The sequence below is a fragment of the Urocampus carinirostris genome, chromosome 4 (genome assembly GCF_059441175.1).
Source record: "Urocampus carinirostris isolate Australia breed hairy pipefish chromosome 4, RoL_Ucar_1.0, whole genome shotgun sequence".
Classification (NCBI taxonomy): domain Eukaryota; kingdom Metazoa; phylum Chordata; class Actinopteri; order Syngnathiformes; family Syngnathidae; genus Urocampus; species Urocampus carinirostris.
Genome location: NC_142352.1, coordinates 32,652,624 through 32,671,001, shown reverse-complemented (window position 1 = coordinate 32,671,001; position 18,378 = coordinate 32,652,624). Strand labels below are relative to the sequence as shown.

The window sequence follows — 18,378 nt, the reverse complement described above, 5'->3', positions numbered from 1 at the left end:
CACAACACACTCTTCTGTTAAACAGCAGGGCCCGACAGCTTTCACTGGTTTACCCCTGCCGCATCATACGGGTGCCCAGTCCAGCCTATCCTTAAGAACGCGTCCACAATCCCACTATCCTTTCACAACACGAGTCCCTTATCAAGGTCTCTTAATTTACTCATGTTGAGGTTTTGAGTTTTTTCCCGCCCTCATGTAGGTTGAAGATCAGAGGACGGTGTTTTGTAGTCCGTACAGCCCTTTGAGACTTCTTGTGATGAAGGTCTAAACAAACAAACATGACAATGCGGGCGGGTTATGCTCACCTGTTTGCGTATCGTGTCCGCGCCGTATCGAACTGTGTGCAGCATGCCGGCGTCGGTATCGGTGGCCGGTCTGCGGCAATTCTCACATCGCCAGCCCTGTTCGAAACAAAAACGGGCCGTCGTACATGTGCCTGAGCCCAATCAAAAGGCGGCTGTTTGGTACCTGCTGCCCGCCGTAGCACGTGCAGGTGCAGATGGCGCCCAGGTACTCTTTCTGCCACTGGTTGCCGACTTGGAAGGTTTTGCCATCGTCGTAGCAAACAGATTCGTCTAAAAAGAGACCTTGCTGTTCACAAGCTGTTCAGGGGTGGCGCCGCACACAAACAAACTAAAATCCCCGTTAAAAGTGAAATATAATTGAATGATTCAATGGATAACTCCACATTTAAACAAAATATTAAAATTCGGTAAGAAACACATTGTAGTTAAATCGTATAACTGGAGCCTCAAATGGAATGAATTATTTCAATTAGCAAAAAACGATCTGTTATTCCCCGTTTTATCAAAGTTTTGGAAGAAAATATGTCAAAGACATCATAGCAACAATCTTTTCAGATCAGGCACGATAGCGTAGACTTGAGATTATCAATAGCAATTGTTAACAGGACTTAAGGAAAACCTGAACTAGATGATGTCATGATTGCCGATTCAAGGCACCTGTGACTGCCCAATTGGCGCCAACAGCCCTGAGAGCTGATTGGCTAAGAGACTCCTTTTAAACCCCCGACTTTCAAGAAGACGCCGTCAGATTGTTGCGAACCGATGCTCCCAGCTAGGCAAGCTCATAGATTCAGACATTTTTCCTGCCCTGTTTTCTCCTGCCTGATACCCGTTGCCGACCTGTTTCTGGACCCGATTGTGCCCTGTTCCGACATCCGACCTGTTTTGCCCCGCTTCCTGCCTGACACCTGTTGCCGACCTCGTTTCTGAACTCGATACCGCCGTTGCTCTCCCGTCCCGGCTAGCGACTAGTATCCCTGCAAGTCTACGATTTTCCTTGCTCGACACGGAAGTGCCACTTTCGCGTTTCCAGCCAACTGCTACCCTTGTCCGTCGACCATCGGATTTTGGAAGCAAGCCCTACTCTCCCTCTTTATCAATAAAACTGAGTAAAAGAACGCTGGGTCCTGTCTCTGTTTCTGGTCCGTCACAGATGAGTTGTGGCTATGTCATTTTCCTTCCCAGGAAAATTCCTCGGTTCCTTGGATGAACGAAATTCTCAGTGATCCGAGTGGCGAAATACCCGAAAACAAGAATCCAAGAAAGATCTTCATCATGGAGCTTTACATCAAAGTCTCGGTAAGAATTGGATTAATCCTTCGATCTTGAACTTGTCCTATAAGAATGTAAACCAGTGCCACAGAGCACAGCGTAGCAGCAAGTTGCCTGACAAACAAGGCTGCGATCTCAGGTAAGGGATTCTACTATCTGAAAGAAATACAAATTTTCTCGACCTATGATGTTTTTATAAAAATTCACATTATGATAGTACATATATTTTAACCTGGTATTCAAATCAACGTTTGTTTGTTTCTTATCGAATGAAAGGTTTTTTTGTACCACTAGGAGGCACTACATATTAAACACAGTCCCCTTTAATAAAAAAGTTCTAAATTTGGGCTCGCCTGAATTGGAATTCAGCGTAAATGTGTTTTCTTTGCTTATTTGATGAACATTCTTGTCATTTATTTGAATTGTCATTAAAAATATAACTGTACTATTGTGTGAATCTAAATATTGCACAAAACAGATTTAGGTTGACTATACATTGCTCATAAATGCAAATTTTTGCGACTGATAAAAGGTTATCAGTTGAAATTAGAGTAGCTGACCGGTCATTAACCTAAAATATAATCAAATCAAGGTTAGTAAATCAATATTAACCAAATTGATGATTTCGCATTCAACAAAACCAAATAGACTTTTCATTTATTGTAATTTTGGTTACGTGTTGTCTATTGTCCATTTCTCCTTCTACCTGAAAGCATAGGTGCTACAGAAGGTATGGAAAGCCTTACGTGGTTCACACTTGAACTCTCCTTTGCCGTTGCCCAGGCAAGTGCAGCTCATCAGGTGATTGTTCTCCGCCTGGCGATCCCACTTATCCCCGATGCGGTAGTTTTGCCCGTTGTCATGGCACCACTCTAACGGACAACGTTATTGGTTCACATAGTTGCATCTCTTCTTGTTATTCTCGTTTTTAAGGGTAGGAGGTGTGTTACGTACTGGAGGAGTCGCATCTGAAGTGTCCTCTTCCCAGGCCCAGACAGGTGCACCACAGTTTGAAACCGGTCTCGGACATGCGTTCCCACTGAGCGCCCACATCGTGGTAGGTGGCGCTGACGGTATCGTAGCAGGCGTCGTCCGAGGGAGGAACGCCCTCTTGGACTGACAACAAATGAGACGAGAAAGTCACCATCAAAAGCAAAAGGGCTGTGAGGAGGTTAATCAAAGGAGCTTGGAAGATTTACAAAATCTGAGATCATGAATTATTTATTCCAAGCCCAGCTAGAATGGATGTTTGACATCTTTAGCCATCAATAGGAGGTAAAGAGTTGTATGGACTACTGTACGAAGAATTAGTATTCATGGACAAAATATAATACACATCAAATGATTTAAATAATTCTACGCCAGCAAAGGAGGCCTTAAAGGCCCTGACAACCCACCACAGTTTTTAGTGGTCAGAAAGATGTGTTGTACAGTATAGCTATTAAATCATTTACTTGGATGCTTAGTCGAGGTTTTTAAATATTTCATATCGAGAAAATTTTCTCGCCACACATATAATTTGAGGACGGCCGCTGAGTGGTTTAGCGTGTCCACTTCACAGTTGTGTGGTCATGGGTTCAAATCCAGCAACCAGTCTTCCTGTGCGGAGTTTGCATGTTCTCCTCATGCTTTTGGGGTTTTCTCCGCGGACTCAGGTTTCCTTCCACATTCCCCAAAAACATGCATGTCAGGTTAATTGGCCGGTTTTAATTGTCCCTAGGTGTGAACGAGAGAGTGAGTTGTCTGTGTCTTTGTGCCCAGCGACTGACTGGCAAACAGTTCAGGGTGTCCCCTGCCCACTGCCCGAAGATAGCTGGGATTGGCTTCAGCAACTTCGCAACCCTACTGAGGATAAGCAGTGCAGATAATGGATGGATGGACAACTAATTTGAGGACAGCAGCTGAGTGGTCAACTTGTTTGCTGCACAGTTCAGTGGTCATGAGTTCAAATCCAGCAACTAGCCTTCCTGTGCGGAATTTTCATGTTCTCCCCGTGCTTCCGGTTTCCTCCCGCATTCCAAAAACACGCATGTCAGGTTAATTGGCCAGTCCAAAAAGTTCCTCGGTGTGAACGAATGAGTGAGCTTTGTGTGCCCTGCATCTAGATGGCAACCAGTGGAGGGTGTCCCATGCCCACTACCAGAAGATAGCTGGGATGGGGTCCAGCACCCTCGCGACCCTACTGAGGATAAGTGGTGCAGATAATGGTAATCCAAGCTACAAGCAAAATCCTGCAACGAATCAAGCCCCTATAAAGAGGTACCGCTGTACTTTCGATTAGGACTCACTTGTGTTGCCAGCAGTGACGAGCTGCTCCAGGACCTTGTGTTTGAGCGCCCCCTTCAGAGCCTCCACCATCACGTTGTAGTCAGAACCAGGCGTGAGGCCTATCATCGTGGCAGTGGTGGTTGATCCCGGCAGCCTCACCTAAAACCATGCAAAATTACATTAACAATCTCATTGAACATATTGATGTCCGAGTCGGTTGCACTGATTTTGTCTCGCTCTTACCTGAAACATTTTCTCATCCAATTGCGTGACGGGATTGCAAGAGACCAGGTAGGCATTGCTCTGACTGTACGGCGTCCAAGAAATGGTCGTCCTGGTCTGAGCCTCCAGGGGGAGGCCTGTCTCGTTGGCAAAGATGGCGCCAAAGGGCACGTTGAGCTTAACGTAAGGCTTCCGTCTGCCGTCGGTGTCCGGCAGCGGCACGAAAACCAGGGGCTCCTGCACTTGCGGCGTCTGCGTGCCGCCCTGATTGTTGTTGTTGTACTCGGTATATTCTACGTGCTGGCTCTGGCCGCCTAGTCCGTCTTGGCCGTTGTTGCCCACCAGCTGAACTCGGTTGTCCAAGGTTGTTTCTGGCACGTCCAGTCTGTCTGTGACACCTCCCGGGAGGTTCGGTAGCGGAAGGGGTAGCAGGGAGTCGGGTTCTGGAAGCGGAAGACACCGTTGTGATCTTTGTCATAGCATTTTAATATGAATAATAAATGTTATAAGACTCACGAGTTCTGATTTTGCCCACAAGGGGAGTGCTTCTCTGTGCATTCTGAACGGCGACAATCTTGATGATGTACTCTGTGGCTGGTTTCAGGCCTTATCAGGGAAGAAGTATTCAGTGTTAATGTACATGGGGTATGAAGTGTAGTGTTGGGAGTACGCCGTTACAAAGGAACACATTGCTTGAACTGAATTACTTTTCTCTAACAGTCACACGTTGTTTAAAGACAAAAGACAAAATGGATATGAAGTGTCTCAAATGTTATTTTGCGACCTCTCAAAATATGAAGAAATATGAAGGCTTCACCGCTTCCACAGGTTAATGTACATGTTTTCTTCTATTTCTTATATTTTCTGACTATTTTTAATCAGTTTTAGCGGGTCGGCTTCAATGTGAGTACAACGGTAATGCTCCCCTACTTACGAACATTCGACTTACTCAAAACGGTAGATACGAACATTTTTTCCGAGATGTCGAAAAATATCTGGACATTGCTGTAAGTTAGATTATGTATTGTGTGCACCTTTTTTCAGAGTACAGGAAATTACTGTAGTGCTTCTTTCCGCCGCTACAGGCGTGTGGTGGCGCTGTGAGGTCACCCAGCATCCACCCCGAAGAAGACATCTGGCTTCTACTTCCTGGTTCATGTGTAATCATAACAACGTGTACTGCATGGCTAGCACTAAGAACTTTGACGTTTTCATTGTTTTCAATATCTCGCGCATCCATTCAATATGGTTGGTGTAACGTGTAAAGAACAAGCGAGCCGTTTTATTTTGAAAATTAGTGGATTAAGAAAGCTTGATGCGTTTGAGAAAATGGTCGGAACTTTTTTTCGTCCACTTTTTACCACAGAGGAGGACCTCTTGAAGCGCATCTCCCAAAAGTAAGTTAAATCTCACTTTATTTATCTTTATAGAGCATATTATTTTATCATTTTTTTGTACAAAAAAATACAGGTTACTTATACTAGCCTTAAACATACTTATCCAAACCTTAAACATACAAAATATGGCACTGAAGCAACTTACGAACAATCGTCCGGAACCTAACTCGTTTGTAGGTCGGGCAGCGTCTGTATATCGTTATTTTAAGATTAATGCGCTACTTTAGGGTTTCAGTAATCTAAGGGGTAACGCAATTATTTTTTAAATAATAGTTACTAGTAACTAAACTGTAACCAAGTATAAATTTTTCAGTAATGTGCCCAACACTGCTGAAGTATCAAAAAAGTGTACATGGCATTCAATTAGCACAGCATAAAACAATTACTTTACTCTAATGACTAAATACCAGATATGGTGGCATAGTTCTGCCCGGCATGCGGGCGTGGCTTCAGCTCCTTTGGCGTTCCCCTGGGTTCGACGTAGGTGACAAGGTAGCCCGTGATGGATGTAGCTGGTGGTTGCCAGGTGAATGAGATGGATGTGGGGGTCAAAGAAGTCACCTGGAAGTTGGTGGGGGCTTGGACCACCGGTTTAGCTGAAGAGGGAAATTTCACATTCCAGAAATCCATGGCTCTATTGCGATTTACTTTTTACAGTTTTGCTACTTTTAAAGTTTTTGTCATACATTGCGTTCGGCACTTTGATTGGCTAAACAGTGGCCCCGCCCCTTTTCAGCTTCTTTCTGCCTGTGCGTGCATTGCTTTGCGGTCTGAGTAGTATAAAACTGCTTGACCAACCCACATTATGTATGCGCCAATTTTTTTGATATTAAGTTTCTCTGAAAGCCATCATGTCAACAAAACGCCCTGGAACGGCAAAAGCGCCCAAAGGCAAAGGAAGATTCTTTCTATCAACAATAAAGGGGGACTTCACCCTCCGTTAAACCTGCTCTGGAGCGACATACGGGCGCTCACTAGTGGCTACCTTGTCTCTTTCAAAAATAATGATAATGGAAAAATAGATGGTTTCTGTAAAATGAAAAATCAAATTGTATTCTTAACATTTACGGCTTATATCAGGCTTTTATTTTTTTTTGCAGCTCAAACATTCATTTTTTTCTTTTAGGGTCCAAAGTGTCTCTTTCAATTTCCAGGTTACCAATCAGAAAGTACATACAGTTTACTGATGGCAGCAAAGTATGATGTGAAGTAAAGTGGATCATGTCTATAGTACAGCTTTACAATACAGCGACAAGATTATTATTAAATTGTAATTTGACAGAACACAAGTTATTTGTTAAATAAGAGTATTTCATTTGTTAAAAAAAAATTGAGCCTGCACATTAGGTTTGTTCTTTAGTTTCAAAGTATAAATTAATAAATAAAGGTTTCTACTTTGTGGTTTTTGAATTTCGCAGAATCTTTTTGGAACGCAACCCCTGCGAAAAACGAAGGATTACTGTGTAGGAAACATAATCAACTGAATCAACTCTTTGCAGCTTTTCTGCCCTTTTCGATTTCTCACTCCTCAATAAAAACACAATCAATGTGTTGATTTGCTCCTATCAGCAATCTGAGATTTAAAGCACAATCTTCACATTTGTGTGAAAATGCCTAGGTGCATAAGTACCATACATCGCTTTCTTACACTAAAAGGAGGAGCCTTGCAATTTCATTGGACTTTTGTAGAATGACAAGAAAGACCATTCATTCAGAAACTCTGTTTTCTGTGTTATTATCTGTAGATCTAGAGTTGTTATTTTGTGAAAGTCGTTTACTCTTAGTCAGTAAGGTTGTCATCTCGAAATAAGGTTGACCCTCCGTGGCTTTTATGAAGGGGCATGGCTACTTCGCTGATTTTTCTGTTTCGCAAGGTGTCCTGCCCCTGATTAACCACGATAACCGAGGTAATACTGTACATAGAAATTAATGGTAAAGTCACAAAAATGCCTCAGATATTCCTCTCATTTAAACATCCAGCAAAATTAGTATAGTCCTGTGACAACATCAAACTGCATCTGGTAGACCCATCCAATATGGCCTACTCTTAACATTCAGGGAGGCGCCTGACGTCACATATAAATTGCATTAACGGGACATTACTCACCTAAATAGTGGTTAGTAGGTGTATAAAAAACACACATAATACCTGTTTGAGCAGTAAGCGTAACTGGGGTACTCCTTGTATTGCCGTTGAGGGTGTAGAGATTAACGGAATACGTGGTGCCGGGCTTTAAACCTTCAAAGACCACATATAAACAGTGAGATGAGAATACTAATGATTTCTTCATGAATTCATATTTCCACTTTACCTGTGACGGTGTAGGTGTATACGTCTGCCGGGACAGTCTTGGTGACAGTTGGACGTGAGCTACCCTGGGGTGTGGCTTCAATGAGGAAACCAGTGATAGTTTCCACTTTAGCGCGCCAGTTGAGGGTGAACGAGTCGTCCTTCGCTTCCATGAGACGCACACGCCGGGGTGGACTTACGTCTGATTGGCAAGGAATTACTTAAGCATTAATTACAAGCCTTTTTTATGATAAAATAAAATAAAATCATTTTGGTGTAAATCAGAAGATAATGCAGTGTGTGGTTACCTTCCAGCGTGGTTGCCTCTCCTTCCAGTGGTCTGCTGGTGACAGAGTTCTTCAGAGCGTAGATATGGATCTGGTATCTGGTTGCCTCCTGTGGTACACAACAAAAGTATGTACTGTATTTACTGGGAGACGAACAGGAACTCAGAGATCTGGTCAATTGCCTGGACAAAGCATCAACCCAGTAAGTGATGGAAATCATCACAAACGAAAGTAATGACCAACAACCCTAAAGGTATCACCACAAATATCACCATCAACCAACAAGAGCTTGAACCTGTCGCCAAATTGAAATATCTCGAATGTGTCACATCAGAAGAGGGGTCAGAGCCAGAAATCATGGCCAGGATAGCGCAAACCACAGCCAAACTTGCCAGACTTAAACCTATCTGGAGATACAAGAACATTGCTTTGAAAGCAAAGATCAGACAAGCACTGGTTAATTACATCTTCTTCTAAAATTGTGAGACATGGACTCTCAAAGCAAAGCTTGAAAGGAAAATCCAGGCCATGGAGAAGAGATGCTACAGGAAACTTCTAGGCATCAGCTTCATTCTGTAGCTCATGTGACAAAAAAACAGTGCGCAACACATGGCACATTGGTCCCTACAAAGAAGTGTTTTCAACTGTGTGCAGACAAATACGTCAGTGGTATAGTCAAGTCACAAGATCATTAGGACTGGTCAAGATCATTTTCCAGGGCACAGTCCAAGGAGGCAGACAAGAGACGTCTAAAAGTCACAGGAGACCCATAGAAGTCGTATTTAGTTGGAAATGTGAACAAACTCACATAAACATCGGATTTCACCCAAATTGTTATGTCTTGACTTGGCCAAGGCTGGAACCTGTGACCTCACAGTCTCAGGGGCAGGCCCACATCCCTAAGGCCACCAAACTAGTCTTCGTGCACTCCTCTGCATGAGAGAGTGGGCTCACTGCACGATGATCTGAATCTGGTCATGAAAATACGGTAAACGGAGTACACTGACAATCGTATTTGTCAGATCGTTGCACTACAATCTGTTCCTAAGTCCTTGTCGTCTGTGCCCTCGAAATAATGCAATTATTCCTCCAGCTGTGAGTTGTCTGGTCTGAGCTTGAGTTGTGATAATATTTCCCTTCCTCTCTGTGCGGAGCGCCTTTGGTGTAATTCCCCTTTTCCACAAATTAAACTGTCAACACTGATCGAGTGTATATTTATGTTCAATTACTGTTTGAATGTGTTTTTAGTGTTTAGGAGGATGTGTTTTGTAGATCTGTAGGATTAACTTTGATACTTTTGGGAAGCCGGGAACTGATTAATTGGTTTGATTTGATCTATTTTGGAGAAAAGTTGTTTGAAATATGAAAAATTCTAGATAAAAATCTGGTTAATACCGTATGTTGACTTGACTAGAGGGGTAACTGTACCAATACACCTTTAAAATGAATAGACCAAATGTTTAGAATTGCATAATCAAATATGTTAATATATGTTGAAAAAAAAACTCTTGTAGTGGATAATTTCTTTACCATGAGCCCAGGTATGACCACTCGAGTTGTATCAGGAGATAAGTTGCGTTCCTTGGCCGGGCTGTTGATGTTCTCTGGGTTGACCACCACACGGTAACCGGTCAGCCGCGCGTTGGGTGCCTGCCACGACACTACGAAGGAGGTCGGCTGTACTTCCGAGATCACCAAGTTGGTGGGAGAAGGGATGACTGAGTAAGAGAAGAAAAAAAGTGAGGAAAGTCTGTCCTGATAAGGTATCGGTCAACAAAGTACAGCCTGCGGGCTGTACCAGGCCCGCTAACGGATTTAATCCGGCCCGCGAGTCGATGCTGAATCGTAAGAACACAATCAGCCGCTTCTCGTCAAACAATGTCGTTTTTAATATGTCCACTGGATGTCACTGAAGCCATACACCACTCCACCCACTGTAACTCCATATATTTTCAAACCAAAGAAGCCCGCAACTCAAAGTTTGCCGACCCTTGTAACACATACCTGTCAAGCTCCAGGGCTCCATGCCCTTACAAACTGTCGTATTTTCCCTTACAAAATACAAAATAATCTTACACCATATTTTTTAAACGTCTTTGTATGTGTAGTTTAACATGTTATATTGTACATGTGTTTTCGTTATATCATATATATCGTTAATTAACATTTTGTTGTGAGATACCGAGTTGCTCGACATGAATGAAGTTTATTATAAAAAAGGTTCAAAAATGAAGTAGCTTGGACGTTCACCGTAGAAGGAAAAAAATACATGCAAATAAAGTAAAGTAGAATAATACAATTTGTTATTCAAATTATTAATTCATTTTCTGCATTAAATTATTGTTGGTAATATACTGATTAAAGGGATAACCACAGGATTGTCGTTTTTCATTTTTTCCTTTTATACTTCGTTTTTTTTCTTAACTTCTTTATACAACATAATAATTCATAATATAATGCATCAAAGCAAGTGAGCCGTTTGAGAGCCGTCTCTCTTTAATGAGTTAAGCAGAAAAAGCCGGTTCTCTAAAAAGAGACGGACTTCCTTTCACTACACAACTACCACATGAAATACGATGTTTTTTAAGACCACATGTATTTCACATTTACTCAATCAACCCCTGATCGGAATGATGCATGATGGGAAATCCCCTGGCGGCAGACGCATGCGCACAGTAGTATCAAATCCGCTTACTTGGTTTGAAACGAAAAAAACGATACCGAGATAGAGGCTACCGCGGTGAACTCGTTTGACTTGATTGATTTGCGGTTTCATGATAGTCGGTGTATACGGGATGGTACCCATAATTGACAAATTTGCGTTTTTCCGTACAGATTTTCTTGTACGTCTTACACGTCCTAAAATGCATAATAAACGTACTTTGTACGGCAAAAACATACAGGTTGACAGGTATGCTTGTATTATTAAGTATTAAGTTATGGCAGAGAACTTTCTACAGCTCAACCAGGATGGTCAGTCCTGAAAAGAGGAACACTTTTTAGACCTTCAGATTGTGTTAAAACCTTGGGCGCTATTTTTGACCCTGAGCTAAATTATATTCTCCATATCAAAAATATAACTAAAATTAGGTCTTATCATCTCAAGAATATAGCCAGAGTCCACCCATCTCTCTCTCAGGCAAACACAGAGGTGCTGATGCATGCTTTGATATCTTCTCGATTAGATTATTGTCATGCCCTTCTCTCCGGTGCAGTTACTACAAAATTTAGCGGCACGTGTGCTTACGGGGTCACATTACACCAGTTTTAAAACCGCTGTATTGACTCTGTGTGTTTGAAGATTGATTTTAAGTTACCTTAACTAGTTGCTACATTTGTTAACGGTCTAAGGCCATCTTATCCGTCTGATTTGCTTTTATTATATCAACCCTCATGGTCTCCGAGGTTCTCTGGGGGAAGTTTGCTGACTGTTCCTAGGGCGAGGACCAAAATCTAAAGCGAAACAGCATTCAGACACTATGGTTTTTAAAATGGCTTTTAATTGAAGGTTTTTATTTTAATTGGATTTGTTTCACCTCTAACCTTTTACTGTAAAAATATTTTACTTTTATTTCACATTTTTTAGGTTTTTGTTCTTCAGTTGTTCATTTTATTTTTTTATTAACATTTCCTCATTCGGAGGCACATTTGGCAGGGTGTGGTTCAATGGCTAAAAATCCAGAGGCCATCGGATGCTATTCCTCAGTGTGGATAAGCCTCCCTCAGATCCTTTTACTCACATGGCTACTCTGTGCCTTGTCATAAGTGTATTCATTTTGTAGTTTCATTTGTTTTATTATTTATTTTGTTTTTATTTTATTTTATCCATCACGTATGTCTGTGTACTTAGTGTTCCTTCTTGTTGGATGGTGAAAAAGGGTGGGATTTCTATTTATCTTTTATTGCAGACTGGATGTTTTTTTTACAGCACAATCATTGGCTGAAAAGTGCTTGACAGATATATTCCATTTGATTTAATAAAAGTAAATGAGTCAACAAGAGAGAATCCAAGTTGCAAGAATTTCCTGTCGCTACCACGAGAGGGCCAAGTCAGGGCCGTCACCGTCTTAGATGGCATATTGAATGCAGGGGGGGACAATTACAGTACTAATACACACAAAATTATTTTTTATTTATATTTTTCACCAGGGGGCGCTGGAGAACCACCACACCTGAAGCCCATAATCCCCTCCTGCCTCTCAAATATTGCCTACCTGTGGCCTGGGTCCCCACCAAAGGTGTGCTGGGAGTGCGGCCGTTGAGGGCAATGACTTTGACCGTGTACTCCGTGCCTGGCCGAAGGCCTTCGAGGGCGACTCTGTCCTGGTCGCCTCTGGGTGCCGGACGCAACTCTCTCTCGCCGTCTTCGGGGCTGGAGTACAGGACGCGGTAGGACGTGACCGCACCCTCCGGACTGTCCCAAGCGATGCGCATGGAGTTAGCATCAATGTCAGAGAAGGTGAGGTCCTTTGGACGGTCCATTGCTGCAGAAGAGGAAGGGAGAATGTCAGCGAGGTCGTTGAATGAGGAGCAGTGTTGGGCATAACCTTAGCTCTTTTGTAACGCAATTACTTTCTGGGTAACAAGTACTGCAACGTGTTACTTATCAAACTTTGTAATTAAACTGTCCTTACAACATGGTGAGATACTTGGCTACTGTTTAAAAAGCAGATTGTGAATCACAATAACTCCTGGAATTTGATTTGATTGGGGCGGCAGTAGCTCAGGAGCCAGAGCACTCGTCTTGGGATCAAGGGATCCCAGTTCGAATCCCGGCTTGTCCGTGTTACTTGTCAAAGTGTCCTTGGGTAAGACACTGAACCCTTAATACCCCCAATAAGCAGGTTAGCGTCTTACATGGCTGCAATACAAGGCCGCTATTGGGAAATGTGAAGCACACTGTAAAGCGCTTTGGGAAGTCATTGACTTGAAAAGCGCTATATAAATGCAGATCATTTCATTTCATGAAATGATCAAGGCTTGAATGTTTAGATCTACCTACTAAATACAGTTACGGGGGCGCTGTCTCAAGCAAAGAGTACAACATAATGTCTCCCTACTGATATTCTTCCTACCGTATATACTAGCATCCAAGCCGTGTTTAAATCAGGGGGTCAGTCTATTTGCACATACGTATTTAGTAGTGTGTCACCAGTAGCCAATAGTAGGATGTGAGTAGGGAGGGTGCTTGGCTTATACAGGAACAACGATATCAATGGGTCAAACGTGACCCTAAATTTACGGTAAGAATGCTGGATTTTAGTCTAGTTGTAAAAATATTTTTGCAACACACCATGCCTGGAGGAAAAAAAGAAAACATAATGGACAGTGACCAAAAATGGAGAAGGAGACTTTTGAGTGGTTTAAAGCCCAGAGACAAGAAGGATATTGAGTGTCTCACTTCAGTGTGAGCTTGCATGCTCTCAAGATTGCACAAGCCAAGAAATATGAAGGCTTCAACACCAATTCCACAGCCTGGTGTACACCTTTACTTCTATTTTTTTCTCATGTGGTTATTTTTAATCTATTTTAGAAGGTCAGCTTTGATGTGAGTACATACATACAGTATATTGCAACCAGATAATTAGATAGCTACTTTTGGGTGTCAGTAATCTGGGCAATAACATTTGAAATGAAGTAACGACTAAATGTAACTTTTTAAGTAACGTGCCCAACACAGGTGAGGAGAAAACAGTAAAAACAATCTTGTTTCTTCTTGTTTCGTTGTAAGCGTCAACGTTTTTAGTTTTCGTGGATAAAAAATTAAGCAGACCTGTGATTGCATTTTCCACAACTGCAGAGGAGGGCTGGCCATCCATGCCCAAGGCTGAGACGCTCACAACATATTCAACAGTTGGCATGAGGCCGGTGAGGGTCATCTCAGTTTGAGCTGTAAAACACAACATTATTTGGAGACGTAGTACAGTACGTACATAAAAAAATAGGGAACCTAGAACACAAACAGGCCTCATCTATGTATTGAACCTGAAACGAAGTTGGCCTTAGTTCAGGGGGTGTCATTTTAGCTTGGAGGCCGCACGGTAGAAAAAATATTCTCTCTGTGGTCGGACTAGTAAATTAGAGAAAGAGAAATAGAGAATGAAATAAGAGAAAGAGGGGGAAAAATAAGGGAGAGAAAGCCAGAGAGAGAGAAAGATAAAGGGAGAAAGAGAGCGCAAGAGAGAGAGAGCGAGAAAAAATGAGAGAATGAAGGAGAAAAGGAAAGGAAGACAGAGAGAAAGAGAGAAAGACAAAAAAGGAAAAAGAGAGAGAGAAAGGAAGAGAGAAGGAGAGTGAGAATGCGAGAGAGTGAGAGAGAGAACAGGAAAGAAGGGGAGAGAATGAAGGAGAGACAAAAAGAGAGAAAAAAAGAGACAGACAGAGAAAGAGACAAATAGAGAAAGTGAGAAAGAAAAAGAAAGAGAGAGGGACAGACAGATCGAGAGACCCACAGAGACATAAAGGGCCAGAGAGAGCCAGACAGAGAGAAACAGCTCGATTTTTTCTTGCACTTCTCTCAGCATTGTATCGCGGGCCAGATTCAATCTCTTGATGGGCCTGAACCTAAAGAAGTGCCTGTTTTATTGCACTTTTCTTATGATACACTATTATCTTTCTTTCACACACATTGTACTATTATTACAACAAAGGGCAGACTTTAAATCTGTTTTTTTGCCTTTCATTTTGATAGTTCTTTTACCCTGGAGTGCCATGTCTGTTGCATACAATGTTGACTATGTTGTTATCAACGACAATGAAGCCATTTGATTTATTTTCAAATACAAAAAGCTCTTACAAGGAGACACGTCTCTCGAGTAAGCTGGCCCCAGGCCATTTTTTGGTGCGCCGGTGACTCTGTAGCCTGTGATGGGGCCCCGGGCAGGGGACCAGCGAACGGTGATCGCATTGTCGCTCACATCAGTCACATCCATGTTAGAAGGTGGCTCGATATCTAAAAAGCAATTATAAATGTTAACCACTTCGAATTTTGTGTAAAATACTACATTTCTATCATGGTGTGTCTTTTACCGGTTTTATGTGTGATGTAGACGGGCGTGTTGGAGGCCGGGTTATCTCCTCTCCCAGTCACAGCGTAAACCGTGATGGTGTAGTCGCTGCCTGGCTGTAGATCAGTGATGGTGGCGGTGGTCTGAGTGCCTGGAATGGTAAATTCTTGAGGAGCCCCCCGACCTGGAAAAAGAAGACACTAATGCTTACAGATTCAAAGTTAAAACATTTGAGGAGAGAAGCTACACAAAGAAATATAGTATATTGTGTTGATTTATTGGCAAAAGGTTGGACAACTCCAAAGGGGGCAAGACTTTCACAAGCGTGAACATTTTTTGTTCGCCGCTTTCAGCCTAAAAGTAAGATCCCCGGCCCGAGCCCGACCTTTTCGGGATTTCAGGCCTGGTCGGTATGTTGGTTTTGGGCTGAGCTTCTCTCTCGCTGACTTTTATTTTTTCATTATCCACTTGTCATTTTTTTAATGTCTGTGTTTATACAGTCATGTTTAACTCAGATTTTGTTACAAAGGCAGGCTTTACGTGTCAGGCGTCCATCATGCGGATAACCCATCACTAATACAGACTGGAGTGAAGGTCCAAGTGTCAAATTTACAGCACGCCACTAGGACATTCAGACATTTAATACTCATGACTGCAAGCTCAAATTTAAACAGCAGCCTCTGTGTAAAGGAAGGGACCTTAAAGGGACACTGGTAAGCTTTGGTATTGGAGTAATCCAAAAGTAATTGAAAGTAATCAAGTTAAATTAACCCTACCCAACCCTGGTATTATTGGACCACTAGATGTATACTGTAGTGCAACCAAATATGAGTGCTATAAAGCATGATGAAGAACACATGCTATAGAGACAGACCATTTTTCCTGTGTTTTTTTTTGGCCAGCCTTTCACAAGGTTGTTTTTTTTGGGGGGTACCCTGAGCAATATGGCAAACATGTCATCTTATTTTTATATGAATACGTGTTTTTTACCACTAGGATGCGCTAAATAATAATCAATGTCCCCTTAACTGTATATTTTCATAACTTTGAAAGAACTTTCCAATTTTGAAAACGTGTTCAAAAATCGTGCAGTATTGTAATACTGACGAGCTCTTAAATTTGAGTGAAAAAATATGACAATAAAAAAATATAAAATATAGCAAACCTGTTCCTTTATAAGTAATCCGATATTGATTGACAGCAACAGAGGGCGCGTCCCAGCGAATGGTGATGCTTGTGGGCGAGGACGACACAACCTCCAAGTCAGTTGGAGCATCAGAGACTGGACAAGATGAGAACATTCATTCATTTGACTCACAAACCAAAATGATTTTGAAAACCGTGTTTTACATTTGTTTTGTTTTTTAAAATATGATCAATTCAAAAACAAAACTTACCGAAATTGTGTCATTTTGTTAGAAAGATTGTGGGTCGGTTTGTAACTACAATCCCAAAGATTAGGGTAACAATCATATTGTAATGAAAAAACACCAAATACAAATTAACGTTTTATTAAAAAAACTATGGGTTTTTATTAAATGATCTGTGCTTCAATGTGGGTCTTTCTGTTTAACCCGCTTGAAATTGGGCCAATTGGTCTAAAGCAGGGCAGCACGGCGGAGCAGTGGTTAGCGCTTGTGCGGCACAGTTCATGTCATGGGAACCTCCTGCGTGGGTTCAAATCCAGCTCCAGACTTCCTGTGCGGAGTTTGTATGTTCTCCCCGTGCTTGCGTGGGTTTCCTCCGGGCACTCCGGTTTCCTCCCACGTTCCAAAAATATGCATTTCAGGCGAATTGGCCTGTCCAAATTGTCCCTAGGTGTGAATGAGCAAATGAGTTGTCTGTCCCTGTGTGCCCTGCGATTGGCTGGCAACCAATTGAGGGTGTCCCCTGCCCACTGCCCGGAGATGGCTGGGATGGGCTCCAGTCCCCCCGCGACCCTAATGAGGATAAGCAGTACGGCTAATGAGATGAGATGGGAGATGGTCTAAAGCAGTGGTCTAAAACGTATGGCCCGCGGGGCATTTGCAGCCCACAGGATGATAGTTTGAGGCCCCATGCCTTAAAATGAAAGATTAGTGTTTGTGAAGCCCGCAAAGAGTTGATATGGATGCTACCTCAATGCTTATGAGTTCAGCCAGGGTTAAAAATGAGGAAAAATTCACTTGCAAATGCAGCCGCAAGAGTGGGATAAAAATAAAGAATAGCTGGCAAATGCAAGTTCTGTCTGCGGTGTGCTTTGAATAGGATATTTGAAAGTCAGTGTACTAGGCTGGTCGAAATAGATAGTGCAAGAGAGAGAGAGAGAGAGAGAGAGAGAGAGAGAGAGAGAGAGAGAGAGAGAGAGAGGGGCATGTCTGTTTGACTTGTGACTAATTTGATATCTCTGTATTCTTATTCTTGAGTCGTATGTTCCCTATTTTTCATATTTATCTATTACTAATCAATTTACTTTCTTTTTAATTCCTAATACTTTCATCTTTGTTTGTGTAGAAAAAAAAAACATATTTGAAAATTGCAGAATATCTTTATCTTCTTAAAAGTGTGATGCTGCCCCACCTCAACTGGGCCCTAGCTCCAGCAGTCCTCAAGTCAATTGAGCTTGTGACATCTACTCTACATTGTACTACATAATACACTCACTTGTGGCCTGAGTGCCCTTCAACGGTTGACTTTCCCGGTTGCCTTTGACAGCGTACACCGAGATGAGGTACTCTGTCTCCGGGGTCAGCCCAGTCAAAGTGTAATGAGTCCTGCTGGGGGGAAGTCTCTCATCCTTGGTGCGCCCCCCATTCGTTCTCTGATGGCGGATCCGGTAACCGGTGATGCTGGCGGAGGGAGCTTGCCAGTGGATGGTGAATGAGTTGGTTTGAATGTCAGAAAAGTCCAGAGCGGTTGGGGAATCCAGAGCTAGAAGGCGATGGCAACACAAAAATTAGGAGTGGATCGATCCAAATATCGATGTTATCAAAACTAAGAAAGTACTTGGATCAGATCGATATTATTGTCCTGGGATCGATTCTTCGCTACTCCACCAATTTCCTAAAAGTGTGGCTTCTCTGTACAAATAGCGCACCCCCTTTCTCTCTTACCTAGCGCCCTTAGCAACCACCAATATAAACATGCTACTGTTCCTGAACAAAAACCTCAATGATTCAATGATCATGACACTTCTCCGTTTTAAAAGTAGCAGTAAGAGATCGGTATTGATTGATACTACCCTGTATTTACTTGGATCGAATTGATTCCTAAGGTCCAATAATTGCCCCTAACAAAATTAGGCAGAAAAAATATAAATGTATGTATATTTTGGTGATTTCTGGACTTTTT

General features: G+C 42.3%; 1 protein-coding gene across 2 annotated transcripts in view; it reads right to left on the bottom strand.

The window, feature by feature from the left end:
* The window catches only part of LOC148367348 (fibronectin-like), a 62,927-nt gene that overhangs the window by 2,455 nt on the left and 42,094 nt on the right, over positions 1-18,378 (bottom strand). For both annotated transcript variants that reach the window (XM_088334218.1, XM_088334219.1), the window contains 18 exons: positions 17,692-17,958; positions 16,214-16,330; positions 15,071-15,232; positions 14,838-14,993; positions 13,815-13,931; positions 12,256-12,525; positions 9,572-9,759; positions 8,063-8,150; positions 7,777-7,956; positions 7,614-7,703; positions 5,872-6,060; positions 4,584-4,673; positions 4,089-4,510; positions 3,866-4,004; positions 2,532-2,693; positions 2,324-2,449; positions 469-575; positions 306-401 (listed from right to left, as the gene is read on the bottom strand). In XM_088334218.1, coding sequence (XP_088190344.1) covers positions 306-401; positions 469-575; positions 2,324-2,449; positions 2,532-2,693; positions 3,866-4,004; positions 4,089-4,510; positions 4,584-4,673; positions 5,872-6,060; positions 7,614-7,703; positions 7,777-7,956; positions 8,063-8,150; positions 9,572-9,759; positions 12,256-12,525; positions 13,815-13,931; positions 14,838-14,993; positions 15,071-15,232; positions 16,214-16,330; positions 17,692-17,958 — 2,966 coding nt within the window. The remainder of the gene's footprint in view (positions 1-305; positions 402-468; positions 576-2,323; positions 2,450-2,531; positions 2,694-3,865; positions 4,005-4,088; positions 4,511-4,583; positions 4,674-5,871; positions 6,061-7,613; positions 7,704-7,776; positions 7,957-8,062; positions 8,151-9,571; positions 9,760-12,255; positions 12,526-13,814; positions 13,932-14,837; positions 14,994-15,070; positions 15,233-16,213; positions 16,331-17,691; positions 17,959-18,378) is intronic.